This window comes from Glycine soja, chromosome 8 (assembly GCF_004193775.1).
Source record: "Glycine soja cultivar W05 chromosome 8, ASM419377v2, whole genome shotgun sequence".
NCBI classification, from domain to species: Eukaryota; Viridiplantae; Streptophyta; class Magnoliopsida; order Fabales; family Fabaceae; genus Glycine; species Glycine soja.
The window spans coordinates 21,690,054-21,710,056 of NC_041009.1; the positions used below are offsets into that span (position 1 = coordinate 21,690,054).

A 20,003-nucleotide genomic window follows, 5' to 3' on the forward strand; every position below is an offset into this window, starting at 1 on the left:
ATAAAATGAAGTGACCAACTGACATGTTCTACATGGAGATAGAAAAACATTGAAAAAGAAAACAAAAATGATCATAAGTGGTGATTTCATTGATGTAATAATATGTTTCTTGTGTGTTTGTATGTACAACATTTGTATATTCAGTCTATCAAGCGAGCTCCTAGTACATCAACTACCATAGCGGATGGAATTGAGCACCATGTTAAAGATACTTAGGTTGATCGTCCTTATGACATGTCAAAGGACCATTGACTCCTGGTTATTTTAGTTTTATTATTATGTCATGTTAGTTATAAATTTAAACTTTATTAAAATTTGAAAACTTTGAATTTGCACTCTATCAATATTTAAATTAGAACTTTGCTATTAGATATATTTACTCATTATGAATGACCACTTTTATATAGAAGTTTGATTATACGATTTAATTAAAAATTATATGTACAGTCAATAATTATTAAGTAGATCAAAATGTAACATGGAAAATAAAAAATATAGCACATTTTTGTTTAGTGACCGAAATGAGATAGATATTGTATTTTTAATAATTTAATATTTAAAAATTAATTGAATAGTGATTGAGTTAGCAACTGAATTGCATTTTATTCTAAAATTAATTATTTACTAGCGACCGAATTTGCGACTGAAATATTTTTCTAATGTATTTATTATAAACTTAGCCATCGAACTTGCGACTGAAAGTAATTTTTTAAAATTTAGTTTAAAAACTAATTATTCAATAGTGATTGAAAATTATTTAAATTTCATCTATATTTAAAATTAATCATTCATTAGTGATCGAAATAGCCACTGAATATTATTTTAATTTATTTTAATTTATTTTTTATTATTTATTAGCAACTGAAACCGAGACAAAGTATCTTGGTTGCTGAATTGGTCTCAAACAAAATAACAACCAAATATGTAGTGATCAAATTTATTTTCTTGCGACTAACTATTTCGGTCGCTAAATAGTGACAAAAATGAATTTTGGTGACCAAAGACTTATGATTGGTTTTTGCGATTTACAATATTCAGTCGTTGACAATTTTAGCGACCGAACTGAACTTCTCGGTCGCTAAATCATGTTGTTTTTGTAGTGGTCCACAACGTCCCTTTGCTCAATGGTCAAGTGAAGTTCAATGTTGAGGATGTTTGAGATGATGATACTCGAGTCCCTGTACCCATTCAAGAGGTTCAGTTAGTGGGACATACCTTTAACACCTTCCTTGCTTGACCGACACATCTTGTACAACCTTTTTCAGAATAGTTATTTCCTTTTGTTGTGTTTGTTATTATTAAAAAATGATTTGTTACAAATAAAGTGTTGATTGTCATTGACTTATGGTTATCAACTGTGTAGGATAAACAAAGAGTTGAGGGACTGGCGAAACCTGTAAATAGGTCGGAGCCTGATGATGATCCCACAGCTTTTCCTCAAACCTATGCAGGTATTTTGGGATTTAACTGTGTTTGGGGTGTATGATGATGAGTCCCCTTGTACATAAAGCATGAAAGATCTTTCTAAAATAGCACACGATGATCAATATCTCAACATCTTTGTTATACAAATGTGGATTTTATAAGTCACTTTATATTAAAGTCCATTACATATCTAATTGTTTTAAATTGATGAATAATTTACTTTATTTTAACAACAATAGGCATATGAATGAGTTAAGTCTACAATTGGAGAATGCCTTTGTGTATGGATTCCTTCAGCTATAGTCCATACAGAGATTTGAACAATCACAATTTGAGTCTAAGAATTATATTAAGAAATGAATCCAAAATTCACATAGATACCTACCTAGGAGCCTACTTGAATGGGTAAGTAAAACTAAACAAATCAATTTAAATAATGTATGCACTATAATAACTTAATGGTCTCCAATGCAATGTACATTGAAAATTGGTTGTTATATGTCCTAAGGACAATATTGTCGTTTGGTTTTGTTCCTTGCACAATAAGCCCAACAACTACTTGAAAGGAATTATTAATATGCCAGTTGTAATTTGTAAGACATTTACTTTATCATGCGTAAGACTTCAATATTTTAATTGTACAATATGCATGCATGTTTCTCTTAACTAGTGCTTTGGAGGGATTCAACATATTCAAGGAAGTAAATCCAAGGTTACTACTAAATGGATTTCAGTTAAAGTAACTCATTTAAACAATGGTTGATGTCTTAAAAATTTCATTTTATTACTGTGTTAATAGGTTTTCGGTTAACTTTCAATATCTTATAGAATTTAGTATAATAAGCAAATAGGAAACATTGAGTGCGACTATTATGTGATGCATTGAATGTCAATGATAGTCCTAGGAGGTTTCAAGAATAATTGAGAAATGGTGATTGTTTACTTCAAAACTAATTTTACTTGTTATACTTGTTATTATTTATACTGATTAAGTTATATTTTATTATATCATGCAGTATTTTACTGATCCAAGACTATTTGGAATTAGAGACATTAAAGCATTTTTGCATTCAATAAACAAGATGTTATCTCGAAGTGAAAAAAGAAACAATAGGTGTTTAAGGAATTTTACAATTGAATAGATAGTTTAATTAGATTCGGTTTATAGTAGAAGATTTTATGTATTGACATTATTGTTTTTTTTTAACTATTTCTTACAATCAAGAGTAATTATTCATTAATAATATAAAAATTTGTACTGTGAAACTGCTTGGATTGGTTTGATTTTTAATTTGTAGGTTGGGTAATATTAAAAACAACAAACAAGATGTTAAAAAAATAGCAAAAAACATCAGTTTTTTCTTCTTCCAAAAATCGATGTTGTAGTGCATAAATCAACATGGGTTTTTTTGAAAATCGGTGTTGTTTTATTTCTGACAACATCTCACATCAATTTTTAGAAAAATCGATGTCGTCAGGTAGATGACAACATTAGTTTTTTTAAAATCCGATGTTGATTTATGTATCACAACACGGTTTTCAAGAAATCGATGTTATTTTTTTTTGCATATTTTACATTTTTTGCTCTATTGCTTATTATATGACATCGGTTTTTTTACAAAAATTGATATTGTGTAGTGTATGTTAACATCAATTTTTTGAAAACTGATAACGTTGGTGGTTTCAACATCGGTTAAAAAACCGATGTTGAAAGTCAAAAAAATAATCTTAAGAGCCTATTTTCTAGTAGTGTTAGTTTTGGTTTTGGTGGGTTGTTTCATGTTGATAGAAACTTTTTTAGTTTATGAGTAGATGGCCTTGGATTGTGGTTATTATTTATTGGAAAATGTTTGATAGATATTTAATGTGTTATCTAAAACTTAAAAAGAGTTTTAAAAAATATAGATATGATAGAGTTTATGATATGATAAGAAGAGAGAGATGAGGAAAAAAGAAAGGTATTAGTGGGGTATTTAAAATAAGAGTTTTGCTAACCAATACTCTTAAGCATCTTTAATGGGATTCTTGAGCTTAATAACCCTTATCCACCAAATTTACTATTATTTTTCTCAAGAGTTCTCTATGCTAAAGGTTGGATTCTAGGGGAAGAATTCTCAATAACTCTTTTTTTAAAAAAATAAATATTTTTCTATACAAGTAAAATCCAAAAACCAACAAAATTTTTTACCATTAGAATAAAAATGACAAAAACTCTTGCATTTAATGTGATATCATCATACCCACAAAAAATGGTTCAAGAATTCAAAATGGTGTATTAATTAAAAAATTAAAAGAAGAAAATATTTATTAAGGAGATAGCATGAGCACACGAGTTAACCTTCGCTTTAAAATAAATGGTGATTATGTATAATTACTGTTATTTATTTATGTGCAACTTTGCTTATAAATAATTTGTAACCAATTAATTCTTTCGGCTTATGTATGACCACTGATAGCTGGACCACGGTTTTTTTATGGTACTCTGTTTCAAATTGATTGATTTGAAGACAATTAGTATTTATTGGGGGATAGTTTTATTAAAATATTCGTGTTTTTTTTCTTAATTTTAATAAATATATTATTAAATTTTTAACATAAAATTATTTGTTATGTGATAAAATTAGAATAAATGTTTGAATATCTCATTAAATTGTGAGAATAATAATGCGGCACATTAACAAAAGTGGGGCAAGGAGAATTCCTCGTGTTTTTGAGTTTCACATATGCATATGCACATAACTCCAATCCACGAAGTGGAGCACGGAGAATTCGTCATAAAGAATAATCAACTTTTACATTTTAATGAGCCCATTATAAACCACTTAACAAAGTGGGGCACCGAGAATAATCAACTTTTACATTTTAATGAGCCCATTATAAACCACTTGACAAAGTGGGGCACCGAGAATTCATAATCAACATTTAGAGGTCAAGACAAACCGCGATCATTATTGAGATTCACATATGCATATGCACATAACTCCCGTTGCGTTCACATGTTTAGTAGTTAGTACCTTTATGAAAATATGTACAATTAGATGACTAAGACTCTGAGGATATTCACTTGTCCAATAATTAATAAACCGGATTATCTTATTATTTTATTTTGATTTAAGCAATATTTTAACAGCATTAATTAAAAGTAAAAAATATTTAAAATATTATTAATATACTCTTCCGTAATCTCTATCAAATTCCTAACATATTTCTTTACAAACTTCTTGTTACTTATTTCTTAACTGGTGTTCGAATATTAGTTTATATATTTTATTTTACAAACTGATAATAAAAAATACTTTATACTTTACAGTCGTTTTAGAACCTTTTTAACAAGGTATTGTTATTTATTATATTTTTATATATCTGTAATATTTTAATAAAGTTCTTCATTTTAGCTTGTAATATTACATTATTTTCTTATTCAAATTTCTCCTTTAACATAAAATTATTTATTTTAATTATTACACTATTTAGCATTTTAGTTTTCAATAAAAAAATTAAAAAATATAAGAATTTAAATTATATAAACTAAAAAAACTAGTTATATAAAAATATTTTATCAACAAAATTGAGGATATATTAAAAATTTATAAATATATTATTTCATTTCATTTTATGTTTATTAATTAATTCAATAATTCATTTTATTAAATGCATATATCTATTTTTTTTTGTGAAAATACATATATCTAATTTGATAAATTAACTTGGTAATTTTAAAATTTAGTTAAAAGTTACTTTTGCAATTGTGGATTAACCTTTCAACTTCTAGCTAACATTAACTACTTTCTCTTGAACATGCATGACCCATCTACTAATTAACTTCTAGCTAACATTAACTACTTTCTCTTGAACATGCATGACCCATCTACTAATTAACTTATTTATACCTAAGGATGTGACGCCTTGTAATTTCCGAATTATTCATAAGGGATATCCTTGTCAGACCATTCATTTCCGCAAGATGAATGTTAGAATTTTTTTAATATATACATTGTTTTTACTAAAATTATGTAGGGTGCATGGTGCTTTCCACTCACGTAGGCGATCTCTTACCTTTATTCCATCATTAATAGCAACACAAATTTTGCCATGACTGCATTTTCTTAATCCATATTATGTTAGAATTAATGTGACTTATGTAGGTATTAATAAGTAAATAATTAATGATTAAGAGTTAAATTGTAATTGAGCTTAATAGGAAAAATTTCTAGGGTTATCTGCTACTTGATGGGAGTAGTGGTTATAAAAGAGGCTTAATATCCACTAACGTGAAACAAAATCCCCTTCCTGACCACAGAAGTGTTCTTTGTCACTCATAGCTATCACGAACGGAGAGAGATAGAAAAGGAAGGCCTAAGGAAGTGAAATCTTATTTCTCTCATCTTTCAAGGAAATCAAAGTACACCAAAGAGAAGTATTCCCATGGAGAAAATTACGCATTATTATCTATTTATATATTATTTGTGAGAATTATAGGTTTCAAGATCCTGTTGGTTTTCTATAATTGATAGTCTAAAAAAAACCCTTAATCATTTACATATAGTATCAGAGCATATGTTATGAAATTTATGATTCTCCAAGAATGATTTAATTTTTCCCAATTATGCATAAACCCTAATTATGAAATTTAAGGATTTTTAATTTATGTTACATGTATTTTCAATTACATGTTTTGATAACGTGTATTTCGTGTTAATTATATTTTTCGCTGAAAAGTATGAAATTCTGTATATATAAAACTTCATGAGAAAGCTTCTGCCGCGCCATTTATGCACGTTAAGCATTTAACTAGAATGAAAGTAGAGAAAGCCATTAATTATTTCTAATGGAGAAAGGATAATTCCAATGTTTTGAAAAGTTGCGTGGTCGTACAGTAGGTTACCTTTAATTCTAATCTTTTTGAAAAGTTGCGCAGTGTACGTAGGTGTAGGTACGTAGGATTACTTTTAATTATAATGTTTTGAAGAGGCGTACCAAATAAGTCCTTGCAGGCAGAATGAATATTTTGAAAATTGCTATTTGTAATCTTTGTTTGTTATTTCCAATCCCGCTTGCCTCCTTTTTCCTTTTAATATTATTGTTGAATATTATTGAAAGATTGAAAGTTTATGCCTTATAATTAAATTAAAGTGAATGTTTTGAAATTATTGGTGGCAGTAAATATGTATATGTTACATATTCCTTTGAATGTGTTTGAATGCAAAATACAAATAAATGTGAATATTATTTTAAGGCCTAGAATGAAATTAATGGAATGGCTATGAATTATTAATAGCAATAAGTATGTGCAGACCATATATATTTGGTTGGAATTAAATGTATGTTGAATTTGTTAGTCACCAAAGTGACCAAATTTGTAAGGTTGTTTAATTTCAAATTAATGATTATTTCAATTACTCGTAGAATAATTGATGCTAAATTATATGATTATTGGCTTATGGATAATTGAAATTCATTGTTATAAGGCATTTATGTGTCGCCCAAAGGTTGATTAGTTGTTCTTATAATTAATGAATATACTTGTAGGTGATTTGTGTGTATCATTAGTTTTATTTATATACCCAAAGAAAATAGATACTACTAATTGGTGTATATTTAATTGTCAAGTAATGTTAAAATTTGATTAACATCATCATGTTTGTATGTTGTGTGTTGGTGTATTATCCAAAGGAGAACATCAATATACATTGATTGTTATCTGAGTAAATTATATATATATGACTTGCATTTTATGTACCAAAATGCTTATGTGAAGTTTTATTATGCAATACTTGTTCCCAACTCATTGAATTCTCATGTATCATCTGTACCAATTTTTAATGGACTTAACTTCTCTGACTGGAATGCGCAAGTCTAATTTCATCTCGGTGTTTTGGATCTTGATCTTGCTATATTGGAAGAGAAGCCTGCTACTATTAATGATGCTAATAGCAATGAACAGAAAACTCATTATAAAGCTTGGGAAAGATCTAACAGACTGAGCCCAATGTTCATGAGAATGACTGTTGCAGACAGTATTAAGACAGCTCTCCCTAAAACCGATAGTGCTAAAGAGTTTATGGGATTAGTGAGAGAGTGCTCTCAAACAGATGATAAGTCTCTTGCTGGGACATTAATGAGTACACTAACCACCATGAAGTTTGATGGTTCACGCACTATGCATGAACATGTCATTAAGATGACAAACATTGCAACAAGACTTAAGACCTTGGGAATGACTGTGAATGAGAACTTTCTTGTTCAGTTTATTCTAAACTCATTACCGTCTGAGTATGACCCATTCCAAATGAGCTATAATACCATGAAAGATAAATGGAATGTGTATGAATTGCACAGTATGTTAGTTCAGGAAGAAACGAGACTTAAGAATCAAGAAAGTCACTCAATCCATTATGTAAGCCACCGAGAGAATCAAGGAGCTGGAAAAGGATTTGTAAAGAAACATGATAAAGGCAAAGGACCATTAAAGATCAAGGACGGTTCTATGCAAATCCAGAAGAAAGCATCAAAGAGCAATAATTGTCATTTTTGTGGAAAATCTGGACACTTCCAAAGTCTTGGTTCGAAAAGAAATGTGAGCTTAATGCTCTTGTATGTTTTGAATCAAACTTAACTGAAGTTCCCCATAATACATGGTGGATTACGACTCATGTTTCTAACACTATGCAGAGATTTCTTACAATCCAAACCATAAGCCCAAATGAGAAGTTTGTCTTCATGGGGAATAGAGTGAAAGCTCCAGTAGAAGTGGTCGGGACTTATCGTTTAAAACTCGACACTGGATATCATTTAGATTTACTTGAAACTCTTTATGTACCTAGTTTATCTAGGAATTTGGTTTCATTATCTAAACTTGATATTACTAGATACTCTTTTAATTTTGGTAATGAATGTTTCAGTTTGTTTAAGTATAATCATCTCATTGGTACTGGTGTTCTTTGTGATGGTTTATATAAATTGAAATTGGATGATTTGTATGTTGAAACTGTTTTAACTCTGCATCATAATGTTGGCACTAAACGTGGTTTAATGAATGAATGATCTGCTTTCTTGTGGCATAAACGTTTAGGTCACATTTCTAGAGAAAGGATAAAAAGATTAATAAAGAATGAAATTCTTCCTGATCTAGATTTTACGGATCTAAATATTTGTGTGGATTGTATCAAGGGAAAACAAACAAAACATACAAAGAAAGGAGCTACAAGAAGCACTCAGCTTCTTGAAATTGTGTATACATATATTTGTGGACCTTTTGATGTTAGTTCTTTCGGAAGGGAAAGATACTTTATCACCTTTATTGATGATTATTCACGTTATGGTTATGTCTACTTACTGCATGAGAAATCTCAAGCAGTAAATGCTTTAGAAATTTACTTGAATGAAGTAGAAAGACTATTAGAAAGAAAGGTGAAAATTATTAGATCTGATAGAGGTAGTGAGTATTACAGAAGATATGATGAAACTGGACAACACTCAGGTCCATTTGCTAAGTTTCTTCAGAAACGAGGCATTTGTGCGCAATACACAATGCTTGGTATGCCATAACAAAATGGTGTATCAGAAAGGCGTAACAGAACTTTAATGGATATGGTTAGGAGTATGTTAATCAATTCAACATTGCCCGTATCTTTGTGGATGTATGCTTTGAAAACTGCCATGTATTTGTTGAATAAGGTTCCTAGTAAGGCAGTTCCAAAGACACCTTTAGAACTGTGGACAAATAAGACACCTAGTATAAGGCACCTGCATGTTTGGGGTTGCCAGACAGAAATAAGAATTTATAATCTGCAAGAAAGAAAATTGGATGCAAGAACAATCAGTGAATATTTCATTGGTTATCCAGAAAAGTCAAAGGGGTATATGTTTTATTGTCCTAATCATAGTATGAGAATTGTCGAAACTGGAAATGCAAGGTTCATTGAAAATGGTGAAATCAGTGGGAGTACAGTTCCACGAGAAGTGGAAATTAAAGAAGTTAGAGTGCAAGTCCCTTTAGCTTTTGCCTCTAGCAGTAAGGTGATCACTCCTTCAGTTATTGCTACAAACAGTAATGAAGAAGTACAACACAATGATGAGCCCATGCTACATAATGAACCCATTGTGGAAGAACCGCAGGAAGTAGCATTAAGGAGGTCTCAAAGAGAAAGAAGACAAGCTATTTTGAATGACTATGTGGTATACTTACATGAAACGGAAACAAACTTAAGCATTAATGATAATGATCCAGTTTCATTTTCATAAGCTGTAAGTTGTGATAATTCTGAGAAGTGGTTAAATGCCATGAAAGAAGAGATAGATTCCATGAAATATAATGGTGTTTGGGACCTTGTAGAATTACCAAAGGGTTGTAAGAGAGTTGGTTGTAAGTGGGTCTTCAAGACTAAACGTGACTCTCATGGCAACCTTGAACGTTATAAGGCTAGACTTGTTGCTAAGGGATTTACTCAGAAAGATTACATTGATTATAAAAAGACGTTTTCACCGGTCTCACGAAAGGATTCTTTCAGGATTATCATGGCATTAATAGCCCATTATAACTTGGAGCTACATCAGATGGATGTGAAAACTGCATTTTTAAATGGAGATTTAGAGGAGAATGTTTATATGGACCAACCAATGGGGTTCTCAGTTGAAGGAAAGGAACACATGGTGTGAAAATTAAAGAAATCAATATACGGTCTTAAGCAAACTTCCCGCCAATGGTATTTGAAATTTAATGATACCATCATTTCCTTTGGATTTAAGGAAAATATTGTTGATCGGTGTATATATCTGAAGGTCAGTGGGAGTAAGGTTATGTTTCTAATCCTGATGTTGATGATATATGGCTTGCAACTAATGATCTTGGTCTTATTCATGAGACTAAGAAGTTCCTTTCTAGTAACTTTGAAATGAAGGATATGGGTGAGGCAAGCTATGTGATAGGAATAGAAATATTCCAAAGTAGATCACAAGGATTGTTAGACTTGTCTCAAAAAGCATATATCAATAAAGTACTAGAGAGATTTAGGATGGAAAAGTGCTTAGCATCTCCCGTTCCAATTCAGAAAGGAGACAAATTTAGTCTCGCACAATGTCCTAGAAATGATCTGGAACGAAAGCAAAAGGAAGCAATTTTGTATGCATCAGTTGTTAGGAGTATTATGTATGCTCAGACCTGCACTCGACCAGATATAAGCTTTGCAATTGGAATGTTAGGAAGATATCAAAGTAATCCAGGAATGAAACATTGGAAAGCTGCAAAGAAAGTTCTGAGATACTTACAGGGAACAAAAAACCACATGCTTACATATAAGAGGTCTGATCACCTAGAGGTGATTGGATATCCAGACTCAGACTTTGCTGGATGTGTGGATACAAGAAAATCCACTCTTGGTTTTGTATTTCTCTTAGCCGGAGGAGCAATATTGTGGAAGAGTGCAAAACAATCAGTTGTTGCTGCATCCACCATGGAAGCTGAATTTGTAGCATGTTTTGAGGTTACAATTCAGACTAATTGGCTGCAAAACTTTATTTCAGGGCTTCGAATTGTCGACAGTATTGCTAGGCCGCTGAATATGTACTATGATAACTCCGTAGCAGTATTTTTTCTAAGAACGACAAGTACTCTAAGGGTGCTAAGCATATGAAATTGAAGTACTTTGCTGTGAAAGAAGAAGTTCATAAACAAAGAGTGTCAATAGAACATATTAGCACAAACCTTATGATAGCTGACCCTTTGACAAAGGGATTACCGTCCAAAACATTTATAGAACATGTTAAAAATATGAGCATTATTGTTATTAATGATTATTAAGTGTAATTTACCTTATGTGATTTTGCTGACACTCCGAGCTCATTTATGATATGTTTCTGATTACCTGTTCTCTCTATATTTGCATGCATGTTTGTATTAGAATAATGTTAACAGGTTTTGTCTTGAATGAAGATATTATGTTGGACCGATTATGTACTCCTAACTAATGGTCATATTAAGGAAAAGACTAATTTGTAGTACATGGAATGGACTATGTCGATTAGATGATGTACAACCGTCATGACTCAAATTAGTTCCTATTCTTAATCATGAAATTATGATGTACCCAATGTATAGAGCAATTTAGTCATTTTTAATGCGCATTATGTTAGTTTATCTATTTATTTATTTAGTTCATAATGCTTATTAATGTCACAAGAGCCAAGTGGGAGAATGTTAGAATTAATATCTCATGTAAGAGACATGTGACTTATGTAGGGACTAATAAGTAAATAATTAATGATTAAGGACTAAATTGTAATTGGGCTTAATAGGAAAAGTTTTTACGGTTAATTGCTACTTGATGGGAGTAGTGGTTATAAAAGGGACTTAATACCCACTCACGTGAAATAAGATCCCATTCCTGACCAGAAAAGTGTTCTCTCTCACCCATAGTCATCACGAACGGAGAGAGGTAAAAAAGAAAGGCCTAAGGAAGTGAAATCTTATTTCTCTCCTCTTTCAAGGAAATCAAAATACATTGGAGAGAAATCTTCCTATGGAGAAAGGTATACATTATTATCTGTTTATCTATTGTTTGTGAGAATCATAGGTTTCAAGATCCTATTGGTTTTCTATAATGGTAGTCTAAGAAACCCCTTAATCATTTACATATTATACTTTTTATGAATAAACAAGCAGAATACTTGGCCAACGGCGTGGAAATCATGATATGTAACTGTGTATCATATTGTATTTTTTTTTGTATAATTAATCAAACTATCCTTGTTTTACCTGAATTGATGAAAAGGAGTGAAGTATGTGCCTTTAAAAATTTATAGTTTGATTCATCACCATACAAAAAAAATTACAAAATAATGATAATTTGATTCATCATTCTCAAGCTTGCATATGCATTCAAACTCTACTTGTGGTGGAAATACATATATCTAATTTGATAAATTTACTTGGTAGTTTCAAAATTTTAGTTAAAAGTTAATTTTGCAATTTTCAATTAACCTTTCAACTTGTAGATAACAACATTTTTTTTTCTTGAACATGCACGGCACATCTATATTATTAATTAGCGTATTTATACCTAAGGAATTTTTTTTACTGGATTTATACCTAAGGATTTTTTTTTTACTGGATTTAAACCTTAGTTTATTCCTAATTAATAGAAATACTTAAATTTTATCAAAAATTCTAACTGCGTTTTCTAAATGCACAGTATTATACAACATTTTATGAATAAACAAGCAAACTACTTGGGATTAAGAAGAAGGATTATTACCCGCTCTAATATTTCTCTCTAAATGCTCGATATAATAATTTATAATATAATTTGAACCCCATGTCTCAAAAAGCGAAGCAATATGGTTTACCATGTAGAAAATTAGCTCTAGCCCTTTTATTTATTCCTTTATACGAGTCGAGTTGGAGGAGTAGAAGTTAGAATCCAACAATCCATTATTATTAAGAGAGGATACATAGTTACATTTCAGGCTTCAATAAATAGAAAGCAGAAAAGCATACATATAAATGTTCACAATCTCTTCCCCGAAATTTGTCCAGTTCAGTAAATGAAATTATTCTTGCAATAAGGAAACATGCCCAATAATCGAGACACAGCACAGCAACAAAGTGGAGAGAGAGAGGAAACAAATTAAAAGCATTAAAACACGCAAATAGCTCGGCGCGATCACAACCTTAGATATTCATTAGCAACCCCTCTTGTAGATGGCACAGTTTCTCGCTCTACCTTCAACTTGGGCCAGACAGCTACGATAAGCTTCTCCGATTTTACATCCCTTGAAGGGTTTATCAGGAATTAGTGCATCGTTGGTAACTCCATCATATTTTCCAGCAAGGATTCTGCGGAAGTGGGAGCTGGAGATGGTGGGAAGAAGCTCTGAGTCCAAGTGGACGACGTTGAGGCAGTCCTCTACGGAGCCATCGCACACGGAAATTGTGCCATTAGACTTAGACACAGCTGCAATGATGAGATGTGCGTGAAGCGATATCACCATAACCCACATCAGGAAAGTGCTTGATGCTTGCTTCTTCATATCCGCTACTCTGCTTCTCGCTGCTACAGAATCTTGAGAGATATTATATCACAAAAATAGACACTAACTATCCACCGTTGATTAAATTAATATATAGACCCGTCCGGTTCCTCTATACGGCTATTTAATTTTAGTACCCGACAAGGACAGGTACTATATATATATATATATATATTAGTAATATATCTTTTATTAATCATCTTCAAAACTTACTTACGGTCTCTTTTCCTTCCATTCCTCTCCTTATTCATTCCCTTCACCATCATTCCATTGTAGAATGTAAAAATTAAGATGAAGAACAATTTTTTAACCGATTGATGTAAGCACTAATGCCATGTAAACTGTTCACTTTGTTCAAAACACTACCTACATTTTTTTCTCTATTCATTATTCTCTCTCTTTTCTTTGTACGCTTCAATTGCAAAGTTGCAAGCCTTGGTTTCCTTTGGATCCAAATTAATTGAGCAAGAGCAATGGGAGTGATGAGTGTTAGAATTAATGTCTCATATGATAGACATGTGACTTATGTAGGGACTAATAAATAAATAATAATAATTAAGGATTAAATTGTAATTGGGTCAATTAGGACAAATGTTTAGAGGTAATTGCTAATCGATGAGAGTAATGGTTATAAAAGGGGATTAATATCACTAACGTGAAATAAGGTCCCTTCTTGATAGAAAAGTGTTTTCTCTCATTCATAGTCATTACAAACCTAGAGAGAGGCACAAAGAAAGGTCCAAGGAAGTGAAATATTATTTTTCTCCTCTTTCAAGGAAATCAAAGTACACATGAGAGAAGTATTCCTATGGAGAAAGGTACAAGTCTTCCTACGGAGAAAGATACGCATTATCTGTTTATCTATTGTTTGTGAGAATCATAGATTTCAAGATCTTGTTGGTTTCCTATAATTGATAATCTAGGAAATCCCTTAATATTTTACATGTGGTATCAGAATGAAATTTATGATTCTCCAAGAATGATTTAATTTTTCTCAATTATGCATGAACCCTAATTATGAAATTTAGAGATTTTTTTTCGGTTGCAAGTATGAAATCTTATATTGAAAATGGTATAAATACGTAAAATTATATTATTTTGATTGCGTTTAATGAAGAAAAACTTATGATGTTTCTCCGTAGTGGATACTTTGAATTGTATATATTAAATTTGGAGAAAGATTTTAGATTTATCCTTTTGTGTTATCTAATTTAATTTGATTATAATGACTAGTGTTGGTTTTTCCTTTAATGTATTTTGAATGTGGAAAAAGTCATTGACGCTGCCAGTTTTTATTTCTAATGGAGTTATGGACAGGATATTAATCATCATCATGTTCCCGTGATAGTTGCTGCCATGTGCGCTTTTTTTTTATCTTAATGGAAGAAAAGTAAGAAAAAGCGAAATCCCTCTATTTGTCATCAATGGTGGTTGGTGTTGGTATTTTTTCCCCCTTTAACATATAATATGGAGAAAGTGACCCACCGCAAGCTTCCAATGCTTTTTGAAAAGTTGTGAGGAAAATTTGAAAATTGCTATTTACAACCTTATTTTTGCTATTTCCAATCCCACTTGCTTATTTTTTCCGAAAAATGATTATTAAACGTGATTAAAGGATTGAAAGTTTATGTTCTGTAATTAAATTAACGTGAATGTTTTGCAATTATTGGTAGCAATAAATATGTATATGCTGCATGTTCCTTTGAATGTGTTTGAATGCAAAAACATAAATAAATGTGAATATTATTTTATGGCCTGGAATGAAATTAATAGAATGACTATGAATTGTTAATAACAATAAGTATGTGTAGACCATATATATTTGGTTGGAATTAAATGTATGTTGAATTGGTTAGTCACCAAAGTGGCCAAATTTATAAGGTTATTTGATTCCAAATTAATGATTATTTCAATTACTCATAGAATAATGAATGCTAAATTATATGATTCTTGGTTTATGAGTAATTGAAATTCATTGTTATAAGGCATTTTTGGATCGCCCAAAGGTTGATTAGTTGTTCTTATAATTAATGAATATAATTGTAGGCGATTTGTGTGTATCATTAGCTTTATTTATATACCCAAAGGAAATAGATACTACTAATTGGTGCATATTTAATTGCCAAATAATGTTAAGAATTTTTATTAGCATCATTATGTTTGTATGTTGTGTCTTGATGTATCACCCAAAGGAGAACATCAATATACATTGACCATTATCTGAATGACATATATTTTATGTCTCAAAACACTTATGTGAATTTTATTATGTAATACATGTTCTCAATTCACTGAATTCTTATGTATCATCTGTGCCAATTTTAATGGGTTTAACTCCTCTGACTGAAATGAGCAAGTCCAATTTCACCTTGATGTTTTGGATCATGATCTTGTTATGTTGGAAGAGAAGTTTGTTACTATTATTGATGCTAGTAGCAATAAAGAGAAAGTCCATTATAAATCTTGGGAAAGATCTAACAGACTCAACCTAATGTTGATGAGAATGACTGTTGCAGACAGTATTAAAACAACTCTCCCTAAAATTGAAAATGCTAAAAGGTTTATGGGGTCAGTGGGAGAGTGCTCTCAAACAGCTGATAAGTCTGTTGTTGGGACATTAATGAGTACATTGACCACCATGAAGTTTGATGGTTCACGTACTATGTATGAACATGTCATAGAGATGAAAACATTACAGCAAGACTTAAGACCTTGGGAATGAATGTGAATGAGAACTTTCTTGTTTCAGTTTATTTTGAACTCATTATCGTCTGAGTATAGCCCGTTCCAAATGAGCTATAATACCATGAAAGATAAATGAAATGTGCATAAATTGCACAATATGTTAGATCAGGAAGAAATGAGACTTAAGAATCAAGAAGTCACTCAGTCCATTATGCAAGCCACCAAGGGAATCAAGGAGCTGAAAAGAAATTTTTGAAGAAGCATGATAAAGGAAAAGGGTCATTAAAGATCAATGACGACTCTATGCAAATCCAGAAGAAGGTATCAAAGGGTAATAGTTGTCAATTTTGTAGGAAATCAGGACATTTCCAGAAGGATAGCCTAAAGTGTAAGTCTTGGTTCAAAAAGAAAGGTGAGTTTAATGCTCATGTATGTTTTGAATCAAACTTAACTGAAGTTCCTCATAATACATGGTGGATTAATTCTGGATGTACGACTCTTGTTTCTAACATTTTGCAGGGATTCCTTACAGTCCAAACCTTAAGCCCAAATGAGAAGTTCGTCTTCATGGGGAATAGAGTGAAACTCCAGTGTAAGCAGTCGAGATTTATTGTTTAAAACTCGACACTAGGAATTTAGTTTCATTATCTAAATTTGATGTTACTGGATACTCTTTTAATTCTAACAATGGATGTTTCAATTTATTTAAGCATAATCATTTCATTGGTACTGGTATTCTTTGTGATGATTTATATAAATTGAAATTAGATAGTTTGTATGTTAAAACTATTTTAACTCTGCATCATAATGTTGGCACTAAACGTAGTTTAGTGAATGAACGATATGTTTTCTTGTGGCATAAACGTTTAGGTCAAATTTCTAGAGAAATGATGGAAATATTAATAAAGAATAAAATTCTTCTTTATCTAGATTTTACGAATCTAAATATTTGTGTGAGTTGTATTAAGGGAAAACAAGCAAAACATACAAAGAAAGGAGCTACAAGAAGCACTCGACTTCATGAAATTGTGCATACTGATATTTGATATGGATGTTTTATTTATATGTTCTTAGAAAATAAAAGGATGTTTTTTTTATTCATTTGATATGGAGTAAAATAGAGTTCATTTTTATAAAATAATGAAATAAAGAAAAATAGAGTAAATAATAAGCTAAGAGTACCTTAACTATAAGTAGAAACATATTGGGTCAGTTTTTACAAGTACGATAAGTCTCTACGCTCTCTCTTCCTCTCAAATTCGTTTTCCTTTCTCCCTCTCCCAAAATCTTTTCTTTTTCCCACATACACCCACACATGTCCCAGTAAAACTACGATTTTGGACTTGTTAACTACTGGATTGTGGTGAAATTTGAACACCAGGTTCATAACTCATTTTCACACATCCCCAACATCAAGATTTGTGAAATAATATTTATGGAGAGAGAAATGTCCCTCGCATAGAGACAATAAAATGGAAGCTCTAATCCCTTCCCCTTCTTTGTAACGCTTGAAAAGCCTAGCAAAGCAATCAGAGGAAAAGCTTGAGGAATCTTAAGGAACTACTAGAGATGCTACTATCACTGTTGGACTGCACACGTGAGCCCTCTTAAAGGTAAGGGATGAGTTTATTGCAATTGGGGTTAAAATGAACATGTGTAGAGATCCTTAGAGAATCAAATTCGGGTTTATTTTGGGATGTTTGTTATATTGCAATTCTTCCTTTACAATTATAATTACAAGATTGTTGTGTTTGATAGACCAATTGATGCTCCGATGTGAATTGGTTGATAAAATTGAGTGCTCTTATTGTTTTCGTGTTTTTGACTTATGATTTTAATTCCTTTTATTTTGATATGATTAAGTGAAATTGTTTGAGGGGTTTTACTACTCATGTTGTGAGAAGCATTTTTGTATAATTTGTTTATGTTTTGGACAAAATTTACTAGATTAGCGTGATAAATTGATATATTGGGATCATGGAATTATGATTGAAATTATGTGTAGGGGATAAATTGAGCATGTGTTAATGTGTGGATACACGCGAACGTGTGATTGTGGATTGTGACATTGTGAGATGTTAAATTGTGGACATGGGATATGATTGTGAATAAGTGTGTGGTTAATACTTGATGTGACAATACTTGTGTTGTGAGTTATGAATTATGCAATGACTCGACTGGTGTTTACCTTGAGAAAAGTGTTTATGTGTGAGGTGTTAAAAGGAAAGTGTAAGGTTCCAAGTTAGGAACCTGAAGTGCTTAATTGTAGCGTAATGTGTGTAAACGTGTTTGAAAACAAGTGTGAGGTCGTGGGTATTGTATAATTCATGAGCAGTGTTAGTGTGCAAAAGTTATTTTAGGGATTAGACCTGAATTAGGAAAGTGATGCCCTATCAGATTCTTCGAAGTCTAGGTCTTGAGGGTAAATACATGCGGTTTAAGTGTTTTTTTAAGTTTATGTTGATCCCATATGGTTGGAGTATTCTTGCAAAATAGAGTGACCTTGATTGATTACCTTATGATTTTGCTTAGTGACAGTGACTTGACATACCCATTGTGTGACGCGTCTTGTTATGTACTCCTAAACTCCCTAGTGTTGTTTTTCACTAACATGGTATCACATTGCATATAAGCTTGAGTCTTAGTATAATTGTTGCATAATGCCTATGAATTATTTACTATGAAATTGGTGAGTGTTGTTAAATTTTGAGTCAAATGTGTGATTCATGTGAAATGTAATTGGTGATTGAAAATGTATTTTAAATGATAAAGTGGTGAAGTGATGTGGATTGTATTAAGTTGAACTATGTTATAAATATTTCTATAATTTATTTTGCTTATGTCTTTGTTTATATGTATTTTATTTAGAAATGTGATAACTCACTCCCTATATGTTGTTTGTGTTTGAATCCTATGATAATCTCGAACCTTGTGTTTGTGAAAGCAGATGACTTTAAAGAACCTCATACTAGAGGACACTGAGACACAATGCTCTAATAGGATGTGACATTGGGGCAAAGGTTTCTGTTTTAATTGCATGATGTTCCAAACATGTCATTTTACTTTATTTTATTCTGTTGTTAACTTAATTTCTTTTGTAAACTTGGACGACCTTGTTTTGAGCCAGAGATGTTTTTAATAAGTTTTATTTGGTAACAGTGAAGCGAATGTGACCTTTTTACCCATGTGAATTTGTTCAAGTGATTTGAATAAAAGTGATTTAATTAAATTCTGAATTTTTATATGTTTTTCTTAATTATATGTGTGTTGGGGTAGAGGGTGTCACAAATTTGGTGTGCCTCTCAGGAGTGAGGATGTATGATTTGACAAGAAGGCTTTTAGCATAACATTCTTGGGCTTCCATCTGATCTGCTCTAATGGTGATGATGTCGCCATTCAGGTTGGGGAACTTCATCACAAGATGCAACGTTGAGATGGTCGCGCCTAGAGCATTTAACAATTCTCTTCCAATTGGAATGTTGTAGAAAGTGTCGACGTCAACGAGAACATATTGGATGAGTAATCTTCTTGAAAAATCTCTCATTCCAAAGGTCTGAAACATTGGGCTAAGGTTGTGAATGAATCAATAAATCATAAGGGTAAGCGTTGGTCCCTTGAGGGAGGTGGGGAAAACCTTGCACAAAAAAATGTTGTCATTGGAATAGAAGTTTACTTGAGTTGTAAATGCATTTAGATGTTCATCCGAATCTGATGTACCATCATATCTTTCAATATTCAACGACTTCTAGGTTATGGGCAAAGGTATACCCATGATTGAAAACGGCTAATTATGAGCATTTTAGGGTTAAATTATATAGAAATTTGTAATTTCTCTCTCCTAATTCTTCATTTTTGAGCAAAAAATT

The 20,003-nt window shown here is 31.4% G+C and overlaps 1 protein-coding gene across 1 annotated transcript; it reads right to left on the reverse strand.

The window, feature by feature from the left end:
• Positions 1–12,829: 12,829 nt before the first annotated feature.
• Positions 12,830–13,520, reverse strand: LOC114423152. Its single transcript, XM_028389781.1, has one exon. The coding sequence runs from the start codon at positions 13,450–13,452 to the stop codon at positions 13,105–13,107; it is 348 nt and encodes a 115-aa protein (XP_028245582.1). The 5' UTR covers positions 13,453–13,520; the 3' UTR covers positions 12,830–13,104.
• Between the last annotated feature and the right edge of the window lie 6,483 nt (positions 13,521–20,003).

Excerpts from the sequence above, each read along its gene's own strand:
- LOC114423152 (XM_028389781.1), bottom strand. The coding sequence starts at position 13,452 with ATGAAGAAGCAAGCATCAAGCACTTTCCTGATGTGGGTTATGGTGATA.